The sequence below is a fragment of the Bufo bufo genome, chromosome 3 (assembly GCF_905171765.1).
Source record: "Bufo bufo chromosome 3, aBufBuf1.1, whole genome shotgun sequence".
NCBI classification, from domain to species: domain Eukaryota; kingdom Metazoa; phylum Chordata; class Amphibia; order Anura; family Bufonidae; genus Bufo; species Bufo bufo.
Window position 1 is genome coordinate 455,949,253 of NC_053391.1, and position 27,268 is coordinate 455,976,520.

Sequence of the window (27,268 nt, forward strand, 5' to 3'; positions counted from 1 at the left end):
CTAACCAATTGTTTTCCCTGAACTATATGCCGTTACTGTCCAGTATTAGACAACAACTTGCAGATATTAAGATCCCTTACCTATCTTGGGTAGGGAGGAAAAATTTACTAAACACTTATATTTTACCCAAACTACGATATACTTTGCAGACCCTCCCCATTTCCCTTCCTCAATCTTTTCTGGCCCAAGTCCGCAGCCTTTTCTCCTCCTTCATATGAGGCAACAGCAGTCCTAGACTTGCATATAAGGTTTTAACTAAACCTAGATTTAAAGGCGGCTTCGGACTTCCAGACGTGGCTACTTATTACAGAGCAATTCAGCTGAGATTACATTTTGAACTTAGTAACCCAAAGATCTGCAAGTTGGGGTGCCAGATAGCCAGGAAGTTACTAGGTCCAAGAGGTCTAGCAGGTTTATGGGATTCTAAAGCGGTAGTCAAATGCAGCAAAGGTTTAGACAAACTTGACCCTCTCAATGGCGTTTTGGTCACGTGGTCTAAAGTGTCAGCACACATATACCCCACTCAGTGTCTGTCTCCGTTTACCCCTATATGTTATTTACCATACTTATTGATCAAGGGCTTCCAGGATGACCTGGGTCTATGGGCGGCACTAGGCACGGATGCAGTAGGTGACCTCTTGAAACAGCGTAAGGTCCCTTCCCCCCAATGGCTTCGAACTAGCTTCCCACATATACCATGGACACCTCTACATTATTCGCAATTCTTGAAAATATGCACTCAATACATAAAGTGCACTCCTGGTCATCTTGATCCTACTTGGTACGATACAATTCTGACGCAACAAGTGAGTAAGAAAGGGATTGTCTCTAAGTTATATAATAAGTTATTAGACACTGATGGCCCATCCAAACCCCTTTTCATCATTCAATGGGAAAAAGACATGGATACCTCCTGATAGTGAAACAGTAGACCGGATTCTTTGCCATTCTCATGGTTACTCTAGATGTATTAGGATCCAGGAAAACGCCTATAAGCTAGTCACTAGGTGGTATAATACGCCTGTTAAACTCCATGCCATGGATTCCTCACATTCGGATCAATGTTGGAGGTGTAGAGGTGCTAAAGGCAAGTTGTTTCATATATGGTGGTCATGCCCATTGATCTCCCCCTTCTGGGACATGATCTCCAAACACATCCAAGAGATCTGCCCTTCCTCCTCGCCACTTACTCCTTTAGTGGCCTCGCTTAACTTACCCAATGTCAGGTTTGTGTTATCAAAACACTCCCTGCTAGCCTCACTAGTTTCTGCAGCAAAGCTATTAGTTCCTATGTTCTGGTTAACCAGTAAAGCGCCACAATTGGTGGATTGGATTGATAAAGTACAGGAGATATGCCGGCTGGAGGAGCTGTCCAGCTGGGAATCTTTATCTCATAATAAGTATCTATTGGTGTGGAATCCATGGCTGAAGTGGTATAAAAAAATAAATAAAAAATAAAATAAAAAAAATCACACCCAGGTTAAAAGTTCCTCATATAGTTGAGGCTTATTTGACATTAGCGTAGGTCGTTATAGAAATGACAGTGTGATTATGTTACGCCGTACCGCACTTAGTGTATCATTATATATATTGTAGCGAAGCTTTGCAATCCGAATGCTTCGTGTAAGATTTGGACCGTTAAGTTGTCGTTAAAATGTATAACCTCATTATACTACTGCTTAGGCTCACCATTATAGTGTGTAGATGGGGTTGTTAGACACGAGCAATTACTTTGTCTTTTTATTGTCTTTATATGTACCCAATCATGCGCTATGTATCTTCTGTATCAGACCAAGGATATGTTATATGTTCTTCTTCATTGTTCATTTGAACAATGTTTCTTATAATGCTCTATGCACAAAAGAAAAATCTTAAATAAAGATTGGATTAAAAAAAAATAAAAAATCTAACATGCCTGATCATTCTCTTCCCTCAAAATTTACCATGGAATGAGAGTCTGGACAACCCCTTACAGATTAGATACTCCTGTCAAATAGTCTGTCCAAACCAAATCCAAACATTACTATCATTACTGTGTTCTAATAATAAGGGTGGATATACACTGCCCGATTGTCAGACAGATTATTGGGAACAAACATTCCTGCAAACGATCGTTCCCGACAATCTGCCCGTCTATACGTGCTGCCAATCACCCGATAAATGAGAGAAACGCTTGTTCATCGGGTGATCCTGTCGTTCCTGCGGGCACACCAATTATCGTTTCTGGGCAGCTGATCGTGCTTTCCCAGAAACAGTGAAGCTGTATGAGGGCGAGCGATCGCAATAGCAGCACCTCATCATTAAACTGTGAGCATAAATGCAGCGGTCTACGTCACTGAATGAGCAGCTGACAGTCGGGAAGGAACTGTGATTGTATTTCCCTTTTTTGTGTGTATTCTATTGCATTTTGTGTATTTTCAGGCTGTAGAAATTAATGCCAGAATAGTTACAGCCGTAAACATATTTTTTCTACAGATCAATAAAAAAAATAAAAAAAAAATCAGACTCCTAAGCCACCCGTCCTCTACAATATGTCAAAGCTCCAGTGTTCTGATGAGTGCAGAGACCCTGCCACCCACCAGCACTCTCTGGAAGAATAGTCAGAGCCACTCTGTTTTGTTCAGGGCTCCACTAAAACCATACCGACCTGAAGGTTAATGCTGAGCTATTTTGAGAAGCAGCACAATATATGAGGCAGCTCAGCGAGGAGAAGTAACAGAAATGTGAACTGAAAAGTATTTACCTAACAGCCTTCTAAATGAATGTACGCACTATCCATAAAAGAAATGACGTCTGATGAAACAATTGTGACATGCATATGAGGCAGCAATTTACAGGAAGTCAAATAAGCTAGTTCTGCATTTTTTTATGCAAATGTTCAGCGGATTTTATTTTACGCTATGCCAAAGGGGAATTTCATACATTTTCAATGGTGAAGCAATTTTCAATAGCCAAGACATTTTTAAACCACAGCCAAAAGCACTTAAAGGGGATGGCTAACCTTTTTAAAATACCCTATTTTGGAATTATAAGTTAAAGGTTAATGTACACCTTTGGGGGCATTTTTGATTTATTCTTGCACTGTACTCATTTGGACCTAAAATAATTTCTTCAATTGGTCTTTATTAAAAATGCTGAACCGCTGTCTTTGTGCAGCCTTGAGATTCTCTGGTAGCAGGACCAAATTTTTCACTTTGTTCCGTCAGTCAGCTCCCCTAACGGCTACTTATCTCTGACCTTATAAACGGTCATTATAACTCTATTCCTATTTTACTGATAACAATGTGAATGAAATAAGTGTTTATCACCTTTTAGTAATTTAGGGATAAGGTTTATTAGATGAGCGGCACAAAATGAGAGAAAAGAGTATGATTCACACAACTAGACAAACAGTAAACCCTTTGCAACAGAACGGCTCAATATTTTCAATAAAGACCAACTGAAAAATTACTTTTAGCCCAAAATGAGTAAAATACAATCATTAAAAAAAAAAAATTGTCCCCGAAGGTGTACACAGCCTTTAATAATATGAGGTCCCCATTAGGGTTGTCCATCAATAGCCAGAGCCCCCCACAATAAAGGATCTTGTATGTCCATGCATTGCACTGACTGTCCATCTATTCTATTTAACAGAAAACTATTTAATGTGCTTATTGATTATAGTTGACCACTGTTGGGATACCCTGGAGCAGCATTCTGGGGATCTAACAAAAAGTCAATAAAACCGAGCCATCCAAATAATATTAGATGTAATGGATGGTCTACTAAAATCCGCAAGTATGTTAATGTGCCCCAACTATTGTTCAAATGAACAAGATAATGATCAATGGCCAATATATTGTATTAACAACTAAGAAATGCAGACACTGGGGGAGATTTATCAAACTGGTATAAAGTAGAACTGCCTTAGTTGTCCAACCAATCAGATTCCACCTTTCATTTCAGAGCTTCTTTGGAAAATGAAAGGTGGAATCTGATTGGTTGCTATGGACACCTAATCCAGTTTTCCTTGACACCAGTTTGACAAATCTCCCCCACTGTTTTCTATAACACCACAATTACTTCAGCTCTCGACTCGTCAAATCAACAATTCTGGCACAATAATTAGACAAACTCAGGGCAATCCTGCAAAGTTGCAGAACGACGGTGGAAGAAAACCAACTCCAAGGAAGACTTCATAACATACAAACAAGCTCCAGAACCATTTCACTACTCTCATATCACCTCTTTCCCACAACCCCAAACAATTGTTTTAACTCCCTACTCCATTCCCAGTCCCTCCTTCCCCCCCTGCCAACCCCTTCCCCAAAACCGTCGGGATCCCCATCCGATCCCATTATAGTCCATGGAAATCCATCGGCGAGTGGCAGTATCCAGCTGGATATGAACAACTCTGGTTGTCTGTACCTCTGCCAGAACAGACTACAGAAGTTTGTGCCGCAAATGTGAACCTAGCCTTAATGTCCAGACCACACTTCACCACCTGTAGCCTTGACTCAATCCCATCCCATCCCTAACCTTACCACTATGCTTATCCCAGCTGTAACCCATCTCTTCAATCTATGACTAACCACTGGCATCTTCCCTTCCCCATTTAAACATGCCACCATTACACTCATACTCAAGAAGCCTTCCCTAGACACATTCTTTTTATTCAGCTATCGCCCTATCTCCCAGTCACAACAAAACTCCTAAAAACATGTCAATCTCAAACTGTCCTCCCACCTGTTTTCCTACTCATTTTTTTTTTATTAGCTACAATCTAGCTTCCAACTCCATTACTCAAATAAAACTACTGTAACAAAAGTCATCGATGATCTGCTAGCTGCCAAATCTGAGTGTTATTTACTCTTTACCCCTCCTTGACCAGTCCCCTGCCTTTGACACAGTTGAGCACTGTCTACTGTTGCAAACTCTCTCATTCCTTGGCATTAAGAGACCTGACCCTCTGCTGGACCTCTGCATACATCACCAATAGAATTTTTAATGTCTCCCATTCATAAACTACCTCCTCATCACATACTCTTTCTGTTGGTGTCCCTCAAGGCACTGTCCTGGGTCCCTTACTTTTCTCCATTTATACATTTGGCCTTGGATTGCTCATAGCATCCCATGCCTTCCAATACCACCGCTATGTGGATGACATTCAAATTATCCTCTTTGGCCCTGATGTCACTTTTCTGCTATTCAGAATCCCAGCATGTCTCTCAGCTATATCTTCATTCTTCCTCTCCTTTTAAAACACAACATGGAATCCATTATCTTTCCCGATGTCACTCAGTCCCCTACCAGGCCTATCCATTACAGATAATAGCACAATGCTTTCTCCAGTCTCACAAGTCCACTGACTTGGGATAAAATCAGATTCTGCCCTGTACGTCAAGCCAGCCAACCCTGTATGTATACACCCTTTTAGCTATACATCGCCTTGGAATTAATGATGCTATTAAAAAAAAAAAAAAAAAGTAATACTCAGATCATGTGGGTGTCTTGGTCAATGGATAATAAATTACACGTATCACCGCCATTCTCCAGCATTTACTCACCACAAGACTTCACCTTCTGTGTGCATCAAGGTCTACACAGAAGTGAACATTACAAGCTGTTATTTCTCATCTGAATACTTCAGTTGTAATTTGTATGAGAAACTGGCCTTGAATGCTGGGAATCATTTCTCGCACGAAATTCTGCACGCACACCATTTTCATTATAATAAGCGTGAAAACAGGAACACAATGTTCTCGTCTGAAATGAACCATTCTGACAACATTACAAGGGAACAAACCTGGGGAGCCATATTCATGCCTGGGCAGCCTGCAGATCTTAGGCATCACTTCCATCAGTGTGTTCACATACTGGAGAATGGTACCTTGCAGCTACAAGTATAAAGCCATAGTTAGACACATGATAAAAGAAAATGATATATGTAAATGTTTTATCGTAAAACGTACTAAGATTTGCCTTAAACTATACCAATAGTTAAACTTTCATGTGATTTGTAGTCACACCGAACTACTATGAGTTGTGGATGGGATTGACTGATACAATGGTGAGCAAAGAAATCATGCGGTAGCAATGCTGATGCTGCTAAACGAGTACATAAGGGATCAGCGTCATGTAGATTAGCACAATAAATGTTTTACATTTTTCGCATTTGTCCATACTGCAAAGCACAAATTTTTGTAGATTCTACATTCACTGCTGCTTGATTCATCCGCTTGATCTTTCAGCCAATCAATGGATACAGTGACATGACATAAGTTAATCGATGCGGGCTCTGATTTGCGGCAGCAGTCACGTTTTGTGTTGACATGACATCGTTGGAGCTCGGTATATATAGACACAGACCTGGGAACGTCGGAAGTGGAGCAGCAGGGGTATTGGTAAGGTATTACTCCTCTTATTACTTTATATGATTGTTTGGGAAAAAATTTTATGGGGATGGAAAACCTTTCCAATAATAATCAAAGAACTACTCACCAGGCTCTTTACAACTTTCAGCAGTTCCTCCATCACCACAGCAATACCTTGGTATCCTAGAAGTCGGCAAATCATTTTAAAGTGTGGGGGACCCACAAAGTTCCGGTAGTAGCTGAAAATGCTGTTGTATGCCAGGTTCAAATTCTGTGAAGACAGACAGGCATACAATATAAGCTGCAGACATGAAGGAGGAGGACGCCCCCTTAGATCTTAACAGGTGAAGTGTCCATCAATAAATGGGTAATGTATCCTCTCAGGAGAACACCTAAATACTTTTGTAATTGGATGTAATTAAATATTTTGTATATCCCCTGAGTTATTCTATAACATATCTGTATAGCGCCAACTGTTTGTTCTTTTTCTCCTCATTTCTCTGTCCACCTCGCTGTAGTGGATGCATATGCTCAGTTCCATTCTTCAACTGCCACCAGCCATATTTCCTGAAGATGTGACAGTTAGGCCTCTTTCACACGAATGTGTGCGCTCCGTGGCCGTATTGCGGACTGCATTTGCGGATCCGCAATACACAGGTGCCGTTCCATGGGCATTCCGCATCTTGGAAGCACAGAACGGAACCCTACGGAAGCACTACGGAGTGCTTCCGTGGGGTTTCATCCCGTACTTCCGTTCTGCAAAAAGATAGAACATGTCCTATCTTTTTGCGGAACAGGCGGATCGCGGACCCATTAAAGTCAATGGGTCCGCGATCCGCTGCGGCTGCCCCGCGGTTGGTGTTCGTGCATTGCGGCCAGCAGCACAGCCTCGCGTTTGTGTGCAAGAGGCCTTACAGAGAGAGCTGCAGCAGAAAGGATACAACCCCTAAGCGGTGATCAGGATAGCTGCAGCAGAAAGGACATGGTCCTTAATGACAATTCCCCTGAGCTGCAGTAGAAAGGACATGTCACTTGACCTGCTAGTTTGAAATAATTGAAGCAAAGCAACGAATGGGGAGATCTCTGCATCTATGGGAAGTACACGGCCAGTTCTAGCTTTGTTACAAAGAGATTTTCATTTTTTACATTAGTGATGGGATAGCCTCTCTGACAAATATTTTTCTCAGGATCATTAAAATATTAGCTTATCTAATCTTTACGTCGTATACTGCACACACATCACTTTCCATCAACCTATACATCCCCAGAGAAATACAAGCAGACTGTACTGAAGGATGTTGACCTCAGGCTACTATAGGACATAGGATGAGCAGTTCTATGTGCCTTGCTTTCTTTAATTTCTAATGAACTCTTAATATAGCAGATGCTGTGCAGATTAAGCATGACCCTGTTCTGAAAGACTGCTTTGGCAAAACGAGCTTTGATTGTATTTAATTAAAAGCCTCAACCATGTCAGATAAAGCTTCAGCACAAGAGGAGATGGCGTAGAGGATCCTTGGCCATCTCACCTCTTATGAACTCTAATTTCAACTAGAACGAGAGCAGTGAAAAACATGCATCCATCCAATCCACGGCTGAACAGTATTATAAAATACAAAAATACACTAAAAGTCACAGATCTGTAGTGCGGGGAATTTGGTGCGTTTGTAAACAAAACGCTTTTGACTAGAGGTGTTCCCTCAGTTTTTTACACCCCACCCCTCTGGAGGAAGATTTCACTTCTTTGTGTTGCAGTTGACAAATCTGGCATGCACCTAAGTAAATCGCTAACCAAAAGCAGCAAGAGCGTTACCAAATCACAATTGCAAACTGTTGCACAAAATGTAATGATAAATTCCCTCCTGTGCGTTTGTTCTTGGCTCATTCCCGATTTGACATTCTACTTTGATGTAAGCTATTCTTAGGCAGTCCCATAAACTTAGTATTCTAGATGTCATAAATGAATTCAATCCTCTCTTAACCCCATGTAAAACCCTAAACATCCGCTCCTCATTACAGCGAATACTATTCACGGTCTATAAGATGGTGCTACTTTCCACAAGGACAGTCTTTTCCTCCTCTCAGAGGTCCCATGCCTCTCCCCTCTTTCTTTTTGCTGCCGAAATCTGCCTTGGCACTTGTACAGTAGTAACCAAGCCACCAGACATGTGATCACCATAATTAACCCCCTCAATACTGATCACATTGATGACAAAATGAGGGGACTTCCTTTGTCGTTTGCTTGCTAACCCCAGAATTTGGTGTTGTCGAGTCTGATGGTTTTATATGGATAGCCTAACAAATGCCTCCAGGGCGGTCCAGAAAGAATGCATGATTTGTAAAAGCAGTAATATAGTGTCATATAGATTTATGCCTTTGCATGATATCTTTGAAAGACATATTGAAAGATAGAAGCTCCCTAATAAGAATAAAAAAATGTTTTAAAATAATTAAAGCGTACATTAATAAAAATAAAGGTGCAAAGAAAAAACTGAATAAACACAATTTTCTTAAATTAATCATTTAAATGAATATCAGTTAATGAAAAGTAGGAAGCACAGAAATATGAAGATATATAGTAAGTTTAACAATCTCTTCCATAAATGTATCATGTCAATTATGGTGAATATTAAACAAATAAAAAATATTGGTAGAAATGCTTTTTTTCCTGCGTTTTATCATAAAATAATAAATATATCCCAAAATGATGCCTTAAAATCTCCTGCATGTCTTACAAATAGAAAAATAACTGTAAAACTATAGAAAAGATGAAAAGAAAAAAAAATGCAAAAAAAGCAATCCTATGTTACTTAAAGGAATTATGCCGCAGGACAGAGGATAAGCGTTTGATTGCTAGGAGTCCGACCTCTTGGACTCCCAGCTATCATGAGAATGGGGGTCCACAAGTGCTGCTGAACTGCCCCATGAGAATGGAGTCATCAGCACTGCATACTAACGGGGCAGTTTGGTGGCACTTTTAAACTCCTGTACTTGTGATCGCTGGGGGTCCCAATGATTGCACCTCATCTCTTCGATGCTCTCTCACACCAGCCCCGGGGTCCCTGTAATTGCACACTGCTGCAGCAGAGGATATTCCATACCATCATGTGGCTGGAGAAGACGACCACTGGCCTCAAAAGGTAACTCTAAATGTAAGACACTTGGCCAATGCAGCAGTGTAAACAGTGGACATTTGCGACTTACGCATTGCGGACGTTTTTTTAAACCTCTACATGGGAGAAAAATTCAGAGAATAATTTTGGCCTTCAGAAATTTAGGTTTAGGTCTATTAGTTACTAATGCTTCCTTATGAAATTGTCACCATGTTCCACATTGCTGTGGAGAGATGGAATTACACCCTAAGGGACTGACAACCTAATATACCAGAAGTGGTCTCTGAGCAGACAAGGAAAATAAATGAATAAAAGGGATCGCTAGGATGTTGGAAAGTTATTTGTTGCACTGCTCATCAACAGCCGGCAGCGCCTGTAGTAGTAGTAGTAGACTGCCTTAAAAAGAAAATCTGTCCTATCCTAATGACAGCTCGCTCCTGCCTGTCTGGTGACCTCAAAGAGAAGGGGGCAGTTCCAGAGTTCAGTGCTCTCCCCAAAGAAGAGGACATAAGGCGATGTAAGAGACGAGCTGAAGAGGGGGAGGGCTAAAAAGAAAAAAAATAATCTTTTTATGTCTTTTAAAAACCAAGGCAACCGAGCAGTCGGAATACGTGCTCACATGTGTATTCATGCAGCAGAGACAAAGGAGTCGTTTCACCAGTGTCTCTGGAGAACGGGAACACAAGTGACGGGCACAGGGAGCTGGCAGATTGAGGAATGCAGGAACTGGTAAGCCACAGGTGCCAATCACATCAAATATATCACAGCGAGCAGTGAAGTCGGAGACATCCATTCTGCAGAAGACAAGTTCACTTCTGGCAGCACGCCTGAGGTAGGCAATCACTTCTTAACTTGGACCATGTATCTGACAAATGCTGATCTATTCCAGATAGGTTACCATTGTGTGGCCCTTGTAATCTGCTCACATTTTGGAGTCATTCATTCCATTTAACACTTGTGTGGTGCACTTATTCAGGAAATTAGGCTTGTCTGAGCCGTGCATGCCGAGTTTACATTATTGCTAAAAAATCACCTCCCGTGCACTGATGCAGTTGCCAGCGCGCAGATCATTTGGCCCATCTAATGCCTGTGACATCACGTCCATGCATATAGAAAGAATAGATCTAAACCACTAATAAATCCTCCCATATGGACTAGGTCTAGGGGCAGAAGCAGCTTCGAATAAGATACAAGACGGCCGTATTGTCAGGTCTTCCCTGCATCTACTGCAGCTGTCTGAGCATAACTCTGTCTCTGACATAAGCATGTGGCATCTAGAAGGCTCAAAGAGTGCCGAAAGGAATAATGGATCCCTTTCTACAATGCTGACATGAGGTGCGCTCCACCAGTGGAATGTCAGCTCAGAGGACATGGACAAGTCACACTTTTTATACATTAATGTGTTCGATAGTAACAAATGGAAAATGATAGCTATATAATAATATAGCATGATGTCCTTTTTCATTATATCTTACTAATGAAAGGATTTTGCTAGCTTTGAAATATTAATAAAGATATGAAATGAGTCAGTTAATGGAGGCTGAACAAAAATGGGATCTGCTCAAGTGAACGCAGTGTGAACAGAGTTTTGTAGAAACTTTCAGGAGCACGGTATATGTCCTCACACAGGAACAGCGGTGCTTTACATTAGGGATCGGCCGATATTGATTTTTTTTAGAGCCGATACCGATAATCTGTGAACTTTCAGGCCGATAGTTAGCAATATTCTGTGCATTTTCATTTTTGAAAAAATTTTTTAAAAATTCCTACACAAATCTGCAGAAAATTAACATGTTTATTGTTAACGTTTAGTTTTTTTTTGTAAATCTTTCTTTTTCATGTATACTTAATATTTTGATGTTTGTGTTTTTTTTTTACTTGTTTTTTTTTAGGAGCTAGAACCCTTGTCCTATTCACCCCAATAGAGCTCTGTGCTCTGTGCACACAGCAGCAGGGAGCTGACTATGGCAGCCAGGGCTTCAGTAGCGTCCTGGCTGCCATGGTAACCAATCGGAGCCCAAGGGTTACACTGCTGGGGCTCCGATCAGAAGCTGCCACTGCCACCAATGAATGGAGGGGAGAGGACCCTGTGGCCACTGCCACCAATGACCAATACTGGGGACCTTGGGTGGGGATGTCCGCACTGTGCCACCAATGTTTTTAATACTGGGGTTTTGGGGGGGGGGGGGCGCACTGTGCCACCAATGTTTTTAATACTGGGGTTTGGGGTGGGGGGGCGCACTGTGCCACCAATGTTTTTAATACTGGGGTGGGTGGAGGGTGCACACTGAGCCACCAATGAAGATAAGTCACCCAATATTTCAAATACAGGAGGCGGGTGCTTGCTGCAGAATCATATAGCCGCACCAGACCTCTATGAGCGGTAGCTGCGATCCGCGGCAGTTAACCCCTCAGATCGCAGCTACTTGTCATAGAGGTCGGTTGCGGCGATATGATTCTGCAGCCAGCACCCGCCTCCTGTTGAATTTGAATGGATGAGTGAGTTAACATCATTGGTGGCGCAGTGGCCACAGCCCCTCCCCTCCTCTTCTCCGCTCATTGGTGGCAGCGGCACAGGGGGGAGGGAGGAGACACTACTTTCTTCTCCCCTGTGCTGCTGAGGGAACATGAGCACTATCCATGTTCGCCATTCGTTATCAGCATATCGGCAAGGTTAGTTGCCGATACCAATAACTTAGAAAATCCTGAATATCGGCCGATAATAATCGGTAAAGACGATAATGAGTCGATCCCTACTTTAGATAAATGACTAAGATCTGATAGAACTGTCATCTGTCAGGACACTACTTTGCCTGTTTCCATATGGACTATGCACAGGTCTGTAGACATATATGTGACCATTAGACTTCCAACGATCATTTGAGGCAGATTGTTTATTAACACATAAAAATAAGTCTTTTATTTTAATTTTATTTTTAGAGTATTTGGCTGGTGTCTCAATACTGTGCTCATCCAGAACACTAGAATGGTGATCACTGTCCAGAACGTCACTGCTAACACAGCCATGGTCATCTGGCCAACAATCCCAAGCTGTGCAGACAGCTTCTACAGCATCATGTACCAGTCTAACTGGAACACAATGATGTCCAGATACTCAAGAGAACACTTTCAAAGACAAGAGAGGATTCCAGCTAGCCGGACATTCTATATTGTAGAAAACCTCACCCCACTCACAACATATATCCTGTGTGTGACCTGTCAGTCTGCCAATCCCTCCAGTGACCAATGCAAGATCTTCCATACTTCAGCACAAGATCCATCCTCAGTCAACAGCAAGAAAAAAGATCTGGCTTTAGGCATCTGGCTCACCAGCAGCATCATACTCCTTATAATAGCCTGCATCCTCCTCTACGGGTGCCTGCATATATGGTGGCGCAAACGTCAAGAGCGCGCAAGAGCAGACAATGTAGAGGGCAATGACAGAGACAAGAGGCAAGTCTGGGTAAAAGGTGAAAAGTCAGATGAGAACTATGAAAAGTCAGGACTGCTACCTGTGAATGAGGATAACAAGAGAGAAGATACAGGCACAGACGGGAGCCATGTGGCCCCTATGGTCATAGATCCATTAACTGCTGATGAAACTGATAGCCTTACTCAGAAGGATCATGAAGAAGTAACTATACAACCAACTGCAGAGAACTGATCTTCTACCAGCAAAGTATACCATCCATTAATCATATAGAGCAATGCATGCCAGTATATATACTAAGTAAGGAAGATTATTATGTTATGTTCTGATAGCTATTCTGTTTTACTGTAAAATTTACACTGGTATATATTATATATTGTCTACAGGTCTGAAATGTACATACTTACAAGGAACTACATTAAAAATACAGAGCGAACTTGTGGTTTCAACTTCGGCGTACAAGGTTCGGGTTATCTAAGAATTCCAATATGGATTCCGATACCACGGACCATAAGTTATAATGGAATTGTTAGAGAACCCGAACCTTGTACGCCGAACTTGGAACCACAAGTTCGCTCAACACTAATCCTAAAACAAAGAGCCAATGTCCAAATACAAACGAAAGATAGTCCCAAAACCAAAGTCACCATTACCTCTCATGGTGGAAACGCTGATCGTACAAGGACAAGGCGTCACAGGTGACTTTCTTCTTGCCATTGTTAAATGGGGATCTCTATGTTTTATGTAAATAAAGTGCAATCACTGTATAAATGAAAAGCTTTGCCACTTTCTAATACACTCGGCACGGTCATCTAATGGTTTACACCACAAAAGTCGCAAGTTATGCTACTGTGGATAATTTGCAACTTTTTATTTCACGCCTTCAAAAGTGGTACGAAAAGGAGGCGGGTCTTAGTAAATGTGTTGGGCTGCAGGAGGCCACGCCCTATCATTTACATGAGAGTTCAAACCTATACCTTCCATTTATGCAGCAATTAGGCAATTATTACAACAAAAGGTGATGGTACCTAATGAAATGATTGTGCAACTTGATGGTATTTTAACAGATAGCTCATAATTTGGATAATTGAAAATGGTTACAGCATTTCAAGTGTAAAAGGTCCTTTTACATGGACTAATACTCAGGCCAATGATCAGGGATCCTTATAACTGGCCTGAGTAAAAGGTGATCGTGATCACCTGATGGAACGTGCAGTGGGTGATTGTGTTGTTCTGCTGGCATCAGTGTAAACAGGTATCTGCTGCCCAGGAACAATGGGGGAGATATATCAAGACTGGCAGATCCACCCGCCAGTCTTGATCTCCCTGCCCTGGCATGGGATGTGCCTGATTTATGAAGAGGCAGAAGCCTCCCTGCCCTGCCGTGCACCAGAACCTCAAGTCTACACCAGCTATAGGCTAGCGTAGACTTTAGCTATAACGTCCAACACTTTCTGGCGAAAGTTCTAGCAAATGTGTCAGTGGCACAAACCCACACCACCTTCTTTTTGGCACTTCTGAAAAGTGCCAAGAAGCTAAAATTATGGTGCACACATGCTATCTCTCTTCCTTTGGGAACAGTACCCACCTGCTCTAAATTGCGTCTTTGGTCACATACGTCATCCAGCAAACCCTGCTTTATACCGACGAGGGACAAGCATTCCGAAACGGTGCTGTCTACAAGTGGGTGCGTCTGATCTGGCTTGTTTGAACTAGATTGCATCAAATGAGATGAAACAGTGTTGTGTAGAGCCACCCTAACCTTTAGCTACTTTCCTGCAACAGGTCTGTGCAGTCAGAATAAGTATATGTGACCTGGTAGTCACCACCTATCAAATATTGCCACCAGTGCCATCACTAATTCTTCTAGTTAAAGGGGTATTCCAGTTAGCATAAAAATAACTTATGTTTGAGACAAATTCATCATCAATAATTACCTAATATAACGTAATTTACACATGTGTACCGTTCAGTAGTTATAAAAGTAGTTTTCTTCCTCTGCTACCCACTCATAAATTACCATGGCATCGACCTGTAGTTCTGAGCCTTTGTTTGGTCGAGCATGCTCATCCTCTAGCTAAATGTCTTGTGCTCTTGATTACCGAGCAGAGGGGGCGTGACCGGACTGTATATCAGGCAGCCAATCAGTACACATCAACACTCACAGCAGGAAAGCTAGGGATTGTGGGGACTGTAGTCTTTGAAGTTTTGTGAGGGAAGATCAGGCGCCATGATACTCTGTGTGTTGTAGGCTCACACATTGCAAGGTAAATTGAAGCTCTGGTTATATGTACAGGTATGGGTTCTGGTTGGGTCACAGCTTGCAGCCTTAATGCAGTTTTAAAAAAACGAAGTTACATTACCGGAATACCCCTTTAACCACCTCCGGACCGCCTAACGCAGGATCGCGTTCCGGAGGTGGCAGCCCTGCGCACAGTCACGCATATACGCGTCATCTCGCGAGACGCGAGACTTCCTGTGAACGCGCGCACACAGGCGCGCGCGCTCACAGGAACGGAAGGTAAGAGAGTTGATCTCCAGCCTGCCAGCGGCGATCGTTCGCTGGCTGGCTGGAGATGTGTTTTTTTTAACCCCTAACAGGTATATTAGACGCTGTTTTGATAACAGCGTCTAATATACCTGCTACCTGGTCCTCTGGTGGTCCCCTTTGTTTGGATCGACCACCAGAGGACACAAGTAGCTCAGTAAAGTAGCACCAAGCACCACTACACTACACTACACCCCCCCCCCCCCGTCACTTATTAACCCCTTATTAGCCCCTGATCACCCCTAATCACCCCTGATCACCCCATATAGACTCCCTGATCACCCCCCTGTCATTGATTACCCCCCTGTCATTGATTACCCCCCTGTCATTGATTACCCCCCTGTAAAGCTCCATTCAGACGTCCGCATGATTTTTACGGATCCACTGATAGATGGATCGGATCCGCAAAACGCATCCGGACGTCTGAATGAAGCCTTACAGGGGCATGATCAATGACTGTGGTGATCACCCCCCTGTCATTGATTACCCCCCTGTAAAGCTCCATTCAGATGTCCGCATGATTTTTACGGATCCACTGATAGATGGATCGGATCCGCAAAACGCATCCGGACGTCTGAATGAAGCCTTACAGGGGCGTGATCAATGACTGTGGTGATCACCCCATATAGACTCCCTGATCACCCCCCTGTAAAGCTCCATTCAGACGTCCGCATGGATTTTACGGATGCACTGATAGATGGATCGGATCCGCAAAACGCATCCGGACGTCTGAATGAAGCCTTACAGGGGCGTGATCAATGACTGTGGTGATCACCCCATATATACACTCCCTGATCACCCCCCTGTCATTGATTACACCCCTGTCATTGATTACCCCCCTGTAAAGCTCCATTCAGACGTCCGCATGATTTTTACGGATCCACTGATAGATGGATCGGATCCGCAAAACGCATCCGGACGTCTGAATGAAGCCTTACAGGGGCATGATCAATGACTGTGGTGATCACCCCATATAGACTCCCTGATCACCCCCCTGTAAAGCTCCATTCAGATGTCCGCATGATTTTTACGGATGCACTGATAGATGGATCGGATCCGCAAAACGCATCCGGACGTCTGAATGAAGCCTTACAGGGGCGTGATCAATGACTGTGGTGATCACCCCATATAGACTCCCTGATCACCCCCCTGTCATTGATTACCCCCCTGTAAAGCTCCATTCAGACGTCCGCATGATTTTTACGGATGCACTGATAGATGGATCGGATCCGCAAAACGCATCCGGACGTCTGAATGAAGCCTTACAGGGGCGTGATCAATGACTGTGGTGATCACCCCATATAGACTCCCTGATCACCCCCCTGTCATTGATTACCCCCCTGTAAAGCTCCATTCAGACGTCCGCATGATTTTTACGGATGCACTGATAGATGGATCGGATCCGCAAAACGCATCCGGACGTCTGAATGAAGCCTTACAGGGGCATGATCAATGACTGTGGTGATCACCCCATATAGACTCCCTGATCACCCCCCTGTAAAGCTCCATTCAGATGTCCGCATGATTTTTACGGATGCACTGATAGATGGATCGGATCCGCAAAACGCATCCGGACGTCTGAATGAAGCCTTACACGGGCGTGATCAATGACTGTGGTTATCACCCCATATAGACTCCCTGATCACCCCCCTGTCATTGATCACCCCCCTGTCGATGATCAACCCCCCCTGTCATTGATCACCCCCCTGTCATTGATCACCCCTCTGTAAGGCTCCATTCAGACATTTTTTTGGCCCAAGTTAGCGGAATTTTTTTTTTTTTTCTTACAAAGTCTCATATTTCACTAACTTGTGTCAAAAAATAAAATCTCACATGAACTCACCATACCCCTCACGGAATCCAAATGCGTAACATTTTTTAGACATTTATATTCCAGACTTCTTCTCACGCTTTAGGGCCCCTAGAATGCCAGGGCAGTATAAATACCCCACATGTGACCCCATTTCGGAAAGAAGACACCCCCAGGTATTCCGTGAGGGGCATATTGAGTCCATGAAAGATTGAAATTTTTGTCCCAAGTTAGCGGAACGGGAGACTTTGTGAGAAAAAAAATAAAAAATATCAATTTCCGCTAACTTGTGCCAAAAAAAAAAAATTTCTATGAACTCGCCATGCCCCTCATTGAATACCTTGGGGTGTCTTCTTTCCAAAATGGGGTCACATGTGGTGTATTTATACTGCCCTGGCATTCTAGGGGCCCCAAAGCGTGAGAAGAAGTCTGGTATCCAAATGTCTAAAAATGCCCTCCTAAAAGGAATTTGGGCACCTTTGCGCATCTAGGCTGCAAAAAAGTGTCACACATCTGGTATCGCCGTACTCAGGAGAAGTTGGGGAATGTGTTTTGGGGTGTCATTTTACATATACCCATGCTGGGTGAGAGAAATATCTTGGTCAAATGCCAACTTTGTATAAAAAAATGGGAAAAGTTGTCTTTTGCCAAGATATTTCTCTCACCCAGCATGGGTATATGTAAAATGACACCCCAAAACACATTCCCCAACGTCTCCTGAATACGGCGATACCACATGTGTGACACTTTTTTGCAGCCTAGGTGGGCAAAGGGGCCCATATTCCAAAGAGCACCTTTAGGATTTCACAGGTCATTTACCTACTTACCACACATTAGGGCCCCTGGAAAATGCCAGGGCAGTATAACTACCCCACAAGTGACCCCATTTTGGAAAGAAGACACCCCAAGGTATTCCGTGAGGGGCATGGCGAGTTCCTAGAATTTTTTATTTTTTGTCACAAGTTAGTGGAAAATGATGATTTTTTTTTTTATTTTTTTTTTCATACAAAGTCTCATATTCCACTAACTTGTGACAAAAAATAAAAAGTTCCATGAACTCACTATGCCCATCAGCGAATACCTTGGGGTCTCTTCTTTCCAAAATGGGGTCACTTGTGGGGTAGTTATACTGCCCTGGCATTCTAGGGGCCCAAATGTGTGGTAAGGAGTTTGAAATCAAATTCTGTAAAAAATGACCTGTGAAATCCGAAAGGTGCTCTTTTGAATATGGGCCCCTTTGCCCACCTAGGCTGCAAAAAAGTGTCACACATCTGGTATCTCCGTAATCGGGAGAAGTTGGGGAATGTGTTTTGGGGTGTCATTTTACATATACCCATGCTGGGTGAGAGAAATATCTTGGCAAAAGACAACTTTTCCCATTTTTTTATACAAAGTTGGCATTTGACCAAGATATTTCTCTCACCCAGCATGGGTATATGTAAAATGACACCCCAAAACACATTCCCCAACTTCTCCTGAGTACGGAGATACCAGATGTGTGACACTTTTTTGCAGCCTAGGTGGGCAAAGGGGCCCACATTCCAAAGAGCACCTTTCGGATTTCACAGGTCATTTACCTACTTACCACACATTTGGGCCCCTAGAATGCCAGGGCAGTATAACTACCCCACAAGTGACCCCATTTTGGAAAGAAGAGACCCCAAGGTATTCGCTGATGGGCATAGTGAGTTCATGGAAGTTTTTATTTTTTGTCACAAGTTTGTGGAATATGAGACTTTGTATGAAAAAAAAAAAAAAAAAAAAAAAAAAAAATCATCATTTTCCACTAACTTGTGACAAAAAATAAAAAATTCTAGGAACTCGCCATGCCCCTCACGGAATACCTTGGGGTGTCTTCTTTCCAAAATGGGGTCACTTGTGGGGTAGTTATACTGCCCTGGTATTCTAGGGGCCCAAATGTGTGGTAAGGAGTTTGAAATCAAATTCAGGAAAAAATGAGGAGTGAAATCCGAAAGGTGCTCTTTGGAATATGGGCCCCTTTGCCCACCTAGGCTGCAAAAAAGTGTCACACATCTGGTATCTACGTACTCAGGAGAAGTTGAGGAATGTGTTTTGGGGTGTCTTTTTACATATACCCATGCTGGGTGAGATAAATATCTTGGTCAAATGACAACTTTGTATAAAAAAATGGGAAAAGTTGTCTTTTGCCAAGATATTTCTCTCACCCAGCATGGGTATATGTAAAATGACACCCCAAAACACATTCCCCACCTTCTCCTGAGTACGGAGATACCAGATGTGTGACACTTTTTTGCAGCCTAGGTGGGCAAAGGGGCCCATATTCCAAAGAGCACCTTTCGGATTTCACAGGTCATTTTTTACTGAATTTGATTTCAAACACCTTACCACACATTTGGGCCCCTAGAATGCCAGGGCAGTATAACTACCCCACAAGTGACCCCATTTTGGAAAGAAGAGACCCCAAGGTATTCGCTGATGGGCATAGTGAGTTCATAGAACTTTTTATTTTTTGTCACAAGTTAGTGGAATATGAGACTTTGTAAGAAAAAAAAAAAAAAATCATCATTTTCCGCTAACTTGTGACAAAAAATAAAAAGTTCTATGAACTCACTATGCCCATCAGCGAATACCTTAGGGTGTGTACTTTCAGAAATGGGGTCATTTGTGGGGTGTTTGTACTGTCTGGGCATTGTAGAACCTCAGGAAACATGACAGGTGCTCAGAAAGTCAGAGCGGCTTCAAAAAGTGGAAATTCACATTTTTGTACCATAGTTTGTAAACGCTATAACTTTTACCCAAACCATTTTTTTTTTTACCCAAACATTTTTTTTTTTATCAAAGACATGTAGAACTATAAATTTAGAGCAAAATTTCTATATAGATCTCGTTTTTTTTGCAAAATTTTACAACTGAAAGTGAAAAATGTCATTTTTTTGCAAAAAAATCGTTAAATTTCGATTAATAACAAAAAAAGTAAAAATGTCAGCAGCAATGAAATACCACCAAATGAAAGCTCTATTAGTGAGAAGAAAAGGAGATAAAATTCATTTGGGTGGTAAGTTGCATGACCGAGCAATAAACGGTGAAAGTAGTGTAGGTCAGAAGTGTAAAAAAGGAGACTTTTGTATTACTTACCAGTAAAGTCTCTTTCTCGCTCTTCCTTGGGGGACACAGGAAACCATGGGTATAGCTCTGCTCCCTAGGAGGCGTGACACTAAGTGAAAGCTGTAAGCCCCTCCTCCATCAGCTATACCCTTCAGCCTGGAGAAGAGACTGCCAGTTGCGTGTCCAAGTAGTGAAAGATAACCACCAACCGGAAAAAGAACCGTCAAGCCCCAACGGGGGCAACCAAGCCGGAACCACAACTGTAAACCCAAATGAAGGGCGGGTGCTGTGTCCCCCAAGGAAGAGCGAGAAAGAGACTTTACTGGTAAGTAATACAAAAGTCTCCTTTTCTCGCCCATATTCCTTGGGGGACACAGGAAACCATGGGACGTTCCAGAGCAGTCCCAGAAGGGAGGGACCAGAACAAACTAGACCAACACCGGAGGCATCAATCAACTGCCGCCTGCAACACCAGACGGCCTAAAGCAGCGTCAGCCGACGCATGAGTATGCACCCTGTAGAACTTGGTGAAGGTGTGCAAGGAGGACCAAGTGGCCGCCTTGCAAATCTGCTCCGTAGAAGCCCGATTTCTCTGAGCCCAGGAAGCCCCGACCGCTCTAGTGGAATGAGCGGTAACACCGAGGGGCGGAACCTTGCCCTTGGCGAGATAAGCCTCAGTAACAGCCATCTTGACAAAACGGGCGATAGCAACTTTGGATGCCGCCAACCCTCTGCGTGACCCCTCCGGAACCACAAAGAGCGAGTCAGTACGCCTGAAAGAGCCGGTTACCTCCAGGTAAGCCTTGAGCGCCCTGACAACGTCCAGGCGATGAAGTTCCCTCTCCCTAGGGTGGGAAGGGGAAGGACACAAAGAGGGGAGAACGATGTCCTCGTTCAGATGAAAGGCGGAGACCACCTTAGGAAGGAAGGAAGGGACCGGACGAAGAACTACCTTGTCCTGGTGGAACACTAGGAAAGGTTCCAGACAGGAGAGTGCAGCCAATTCGGACACCCTCCGAAGAGAGGTGACTGCTACAAGGAAAATAACCTTGCAGGACAGAAGTCGCAAGGAAACCGTCCGCAGAGGCTCGAAAGGAGAAGCCTGGAGCGCTGAGAGAACCAGGTTCAGGTCCCAGGGCGGTACCGGAGGCCGGTACGGGGGAACCGCGTGAGCCACGCCCTGAAGGAAGGTCTTGACAGGACCAAGGGGGGCCAGTGGGCGCTGAAACAAAATGGACAGCGCAGACACCTGACCCTTCAAAGAACTAAGACCCAGACCTTGGGCAAGTCCGCTCTGCAGGAAGGACAAAACGGTGGGGAGAGAAAAGCGGAGCGGAGGAATCCCTAGATCGGCACAGAACCCCAAATAGGTCCTCCAGGTCCTATAATAGATCCTAGAAGAGGACGGCTTACGGGCGCGGATCATGGTGCGGACGACGTCCGCAGAAAAACCCCTACGTGTCAGGACGGTGGTCTCAACAACCACGCCGTCAAACGTAGGGACCTTAAACGCGGGTGGAAGATCGGTCCCTGAGAGAGAAGATCTTCCCTGGCGGGCAGCGGCCAGGGCGCGTCTGCCAGGAGCAGCATGAGGTCGGCATACCAAGACCGGCGGGGCCAGTCCGGAGCGACCAGAATCACCGAGACGCCTTCCGCCGCGATCTTCCGAAGGACCTTGGGCAGGAGTGGGATGGGAGGGAATATGTATGGACGCGCGAAGCCTCGCCAAGGAAGAACGAGGGCGTCGGCTCCGCAAGCTCCCGGATCCCTGGCCCTGGACAGATAGGCGGGGACCTTGTGATTGAACTTGGAGGCCATGAGGTCCACGTCCGGTATGCCCCAACGAAGGCAAATGGCCTCGAATACCTCCGGGTGAAGAGACCACTCGCCGGGGTCGACAGTGGTGCGACTGAGGAAGTCCGCCGCCCAATTGTCCACTCCTGGAATAAAAATTGCCGATAGGGCCGGGACGTGGGCTTCCGCCCAACGGAGAATGCTGGAGACCTCCCTCATTGCAGCAGCGCTGCGAGTGCCCCCCTGGTGGTTTATGTACGCCACAGCCGTGGCGTTGTCCGATTGTACACGAACTGGATGACCCTTCAACAGATGAGTCCAGTGTCGTAGAGACAAAAGGGCCGCTCTCAGCTCCAGGACATTGATCGAGAGTTTGGACTCCAATGGAGACCAAATGCCCTGGACGGATCGGGGAGGAAACACGCCTCCCCAGCCCAAGAGACTGGCATCGGTTGTAACCACCAACCAGTTGAGTGGCAGAAAAGACCTGCCCAGAAGAGGGGACTGTAACCACCAGCGGAGAGATGACCTCACCGGAGGCGATAGATGGAAGGGATGATCCAGAGACTGCGGCGATTTGTCCCAGGAGGAGAGGATCGCCCGTTGGAGAGGGCGGGAGTGAAACTGCGCAAACGGGATCGCCTCGAAGCAGGCAACCATCTGCCCCAAGACCCGCATGCAGAAGCGGAAGGACGGTCGACGGTGGAGAAGGAGACCCCGAACCGCCCCACGGAGGATCAGACGTTTTTCCGAGGGAAGACGTACTTCCGCCGCTCCCGTGTCTAAAAGCATTCCCAGGAAGACCAGTTGTCTGGAGGGGGGAAGGGAGGACTTGGGGAAGTTGATGACCCAACCGAACCTCGTCAGAGTCTCTAGAGTGAGATCCACGCTGGCAACCGCTTGAGAAAGGGACGGAGCCTTGATGAGGATATCGTCCAAGTACGGTAGCAGAAAAACACCCCTGGAACGGAGTAAGGCCAAAACCGGGGCCAGGACCTTGGTGAACACCCGGGGGGCTGTTGCCAGCCCAAAGGGAAGGGCGACAAACTGGAAGTGGAGGTCCCCCACGGCGAACCGGAGGAAGCGATGGTGACACCGGGCTACCGGAACATGGAGGTAGGCATCCTGTATATCGATGGAAGACATGAAATCTCCCTGCTCCAGGGAAGCCACCGCGGAACGGAGGGACTCCATCCGAAACCGTCGAAGGAGGAGAAAACGGTTGAGCTTTTTGAGGTCCAAAATGGGCCGCATGGAACCTCCCTTCTTGGGAACTACAAAGAGGTTCGAGTAGAACCCTTGGAACCTTTCCTCTAGAGGAACGGGGGTAATCACCCCCCTGTCCAGTAAGGCTTGAACGGCCGCGGAGAACGCAACCGCGCGTTTCGGGTCCCGTGGCAGGCGGGAGCGAAAGAACCGATCTGGAGGGAAGGATGCAAATTCGATTTTGTATCCGGAGCACACAATTTCGAGGGCCCAGGCGTCGGAGACGTGAGCCAACCAGACGTCCCTGAAAAGGAGGAGCCGGCCCCCCACCCGGGTGGGTGGGGGCGCGCCTTCAGGCAGAGGATTGCTTTGCTGCGGGTGTGCGGGCAGCCTGCGGCTTGCGCCAGGAGGGCTGCGCCCGAAAAAAACGGCTTCCTATGCTTATCCTGGGGAGGAGCCGAAGCGGCAGCTGTGGTGGGAGCCCCAGAGGCCCTGCGGGAGGACCGAAAACGAGACGCACCAGGGCGTCCGCGGGGGGCGCCCCTGGCTTGGGGTTGAGGAAGATGGGTGCTTTTACCACCCGTGGCCTCCGAAATAAGTTCGTCTAGGCGGACCCCGAAAAGGCGGGAACCCGCAAACGGTAGCCCCGCCAAGGAACGTTTGGAGGCAGCGTCCGCTTTCCAAACCTTCAGCCAGAGCTCCCTCCTGACGGAAACTGCCAGGGCGGAGGAGCGTGCAATAAGGGCTCCCGCATCAAGGGAGGCCTCACAAACAAAATTCCCGGCCCGAACAATAAGCTGGGCCAAGGAACGCAGGTCCTGGATAGGGACGTCCGAGTCCAACTCCTGTTCCAGCTGCGCACCCCAAGCAGAGATTGCTTTCCCTGCCCAAGCAGAGGCAAAAACCGGTCTGAGAGCCGAACCGGAGGCAGCAAAAATGCCCTTAGAAAGGGTCTCCATGCGACGGTCCTCCGCTGACTGAAGAGAGGACCCGTCGGGAACAGGGATGGCCGTGTTCTTCGACAGCCGGGCCACAGGGGGGTCCACCTTGGGTGGGGAAGACCATGTGGCCACGACATCTGCTGGAAAAGGATAGCAAATGTCCAGCTTCTTGGGGTTGACAAAACGGGCGTCCGGTCGAGCCCAAGCCTTAGACACCACAGAGGAGAAATCAGAGTGGATTGGGAAGACTTTTGAGACCTGCCTGGGTCTGATAAATGAGACGCTAGCTGCGTCCGAGCTAGGGGGATCATCCTGCACCTTAAAGGTGTCACGAATATCAGAGATGAGTTGACCCATCGCTGAGGCTAGCTTGGACGGCAGGGCCGAGTCCATTTCCAAATCTGAAACCGCCAATTCACCTTCAGAGAGCGAATCCTTTGGGGAGGAGAGGCTCGTCTGGGTGCGCACGCGTGGCGGGGAGAGGGAGGCATCCGAGGAGGAGGCTCGCTCTACTCTAATACGCTTCTGAGAGTGCCTAGCTCGGGAGGGGTCACTAAAGGAGAGTGAACCCGCTGCAGCGGCAGAAGCGGTGGACCCGGAGGGCGCGACAGTAAGAGTGGCGTCCTGCGGGGTAGGCGGCCTGTCTATTAGGCGGCCCACGACATGAGTGAGGCTTTCCACGGCCTGGGACAGGGATCTAGCCCAGTCAGGCGGGTCAGAGGCAGCAGGGAGCGACACAGCGGGCGACTGAGGCTGCGGTGGAGCCCGACATGCAGTACCCGGATCAGACTGCCCCCGGGGAAAGGGTTCCCTACAAGCAGTACAGGCATGGTACCAAGGCTTGGCGGCTGCAGAAGGGTCTGACATGGTGGAACAAAGATGTTGCACTTAAAGTGGGAGACCCCAAGGAAAGAAACGGGGATAACACCCAAGCGACATTACTGTGGCACGGAGGGGGTTAAAAGTCCTACCAGACCCGGATGATGCAAGCGGCAGCGGTAAGGGGGAACAGACTGAGGAGGCTGTGGAGGAGAGGCAGCAGCACCGGCTTCGGATCGCACTGCAGAGAGGATTCCACGCAGCACTGTGCGATGAACCCGGAAGTAGCGGAGCGCATGTAGGAAGCTCCGCCCCCTCCCTGCCGCTCTGAAGCAGAGCCGCGCGCGCGCGGCAAAATGAACTTAACCCCCAAGGATAATGAAGTGCCGGCCTGAAATGGCGCCGTTCACGCCAAGAAAGCGGCCCCCTCCGCGCCTGGATGTGGCAGAAGGCAGCGTCCCTGCCAAGGACTTGCCCAGATAAACTCCCCTGCCCGGTAACGGTCCGATCTCGGGGGGGGGGGGGGGGGGGAGGGGTGGGCGCACGATGTAGCAGTGGCCATGTAGTAACAGTGGCCATGGGAGCCCAGGAGGCCTGTAGCAGCGGTGGGAGGGAGGAAGGGGAGGCTGGAGCAGCCTGTCTCACCATACGCTGTCTTCACCCTCAATCCATCCAGCGGGGTCGCCCCTTCAGCTCCTGGCACCGCAGTGGCAGCAAGCCGGGGGAGGGACTTGGCGTGCGGGCGACCCTGAGCTGGCGGGACGCAGGGGAGCGAGGCTGCCCTGGTCCACCTTGTCTTCTGTGGGGGAGGCGGCAGTGCGGAATTACCGGCACTGGCGCAACTCAACCCCGGGAGAAACAGAGGGGTCTAATGCGCCTCTGTTGTCCCTGTAAGTAGAAAAAAACCGAATTAAAAACAACAAATAACGTAAAAATAAAAAATCATAGGAAAACAACCCTGCATAAGCAGGGGGTGTCTTGCCTCCTTGGACACTAAGCAAAAACTGGCAGTCTCTTCTCCAGGCTGAAGGGTATAGCTGATGGAGGAGGGGCTTACAGCTTTCACTTAGTGTCACGCCTCCTAGGGAGCAGAGCTATACCCATGGTTTCCTGTGTCCCCCAAGGAATATGGGCGAGAAAGTGGCCTGGTCTTTCAGGGTGTTTAAGCACTGGGGGCTGAGGTGGTTAAGGAGGTTGTCATGTGAACATTGTAGAGGGGCCTTCCCTCCTCTTTGGGCTGGATTTCACTAGAAACTGTATTTTTGGCAGGACAACCCCACTAACTGGTAGTCCTGCGTTTGTTTGCATGTAAACGGCATGATAGAAGCAAGTATCCTGTCATGCTAATCCTACCTTAAATGATAATGAGATGACTGTTGAAAAGTGATCTATACAGATCAGGAATTCTCATCCTATTATTGGGCTTATTGACCGAAGTCAAAACTCCAAGATTTTTGGTTTTGTTTAAAATAAAGATGGTGCCATGGAAAATAAAAAATATATATGTTTAACATGAAAACTTCATTTAGATAATAGGTAATTTTCTGATAACACGTTCCCTTAGGCTGGGTTCACACGAGCGTGTCCGGATTAGGTCCGGATGCGTCCCGGTGTGTTGCGGCAAACCCGCGCGAGAAGGAATGCAATTGCAGTCAGTTTTGACTGCGATTGCGTTCCGATGTTCAGTTTTTATCGCGTGGGTGCAATGTTTTTTGCACACGCGTGATAAAAAACCGACTGTGGTACCCAGACCTGAACTTCTTCACAGAAGTTCGGGCTTGGGATCGGTGTTCTGTAGATTGTATTATTTTCCCTTATAACATGGTTATAAGGGGAAATAATAGCATTCTGAATACAGAATGCATAGTAGGTGATCAATTAAGGGTTAAAAAAAAATAAAAAAAATTAACTCACCTCCTCCGCGTAGCTGCGGGTCTCTTCTTTACTTCTTTAATGATGAGCTGTCGGCTAAAGGACCTTTGGTGACGTCAGATCACATGCTCCAATCACATGGTACATCTCCACGGTGATGGACCATGTGATTGGAGCATGTGATCTGACGTCACCAAAGGTCCTTTAGCCGACAGCTCATCAGAAGAGACTGGGAACTACGCGATCAAGAGGAGAAGGTGAGTTAATTTGTTTATTTTTTTTTTAACCCCTCCAG

At 46.0% G+C, this 27,268-nt stretch overlaps 2 protein-coding genes across 2 annotated transcripts in view; one reads left to right on the forward strand and one right to left on the reverse strand.

Annotated features, from left to right (window-relative positions):
- CYFIP1 (cytoplasmic FMR1 interacting protein 1) overlaps positions 1 to 27,268 on the reverse strand; it is a 142,303-nt gene that overhangs the window by 36,355 nt on the left and 78,680 nt on the right. Inside the window, 2 exon segments of the mRNA XM_040425141.1 lie at positions 5,786 to 5,876; positions 6,481 to 6,624. Of these exon segments, the coding sequence (XP_040281075.1) occupies positions 5,786 to 5,876; positions 6,481 to 6,624 (235 nt within the window).
- On the forward strand, positions 9,967 to 13,597 carry FNDC9 (fibronectin type III domain containing 9). The gene is made up of 2 exons (XM_040425142.1): positions 9,967 to 10,298; positions 12,407 to 13,597. Exon 2 carries the CDS (start codon positions 12,453 to 12,455, stop codon positions 13,128 to 13,130), a length of 678 nt encoding a protein of 225 aa, XP_040281076.1. The 5' UTR covers positions 9,967 to 10,298; positions 12,407 to 12,452; the 3' UTR covers positions 13,131 to 13,597.

Coding starts and splice junctions, on each gene's coding strand:
- FNDC9 (XM_040425142.1), top strand. CDS start 12,453: ATGGTGATCACTGTCCAGAACGTCACTGCTAACACAGCCATGGTCATC.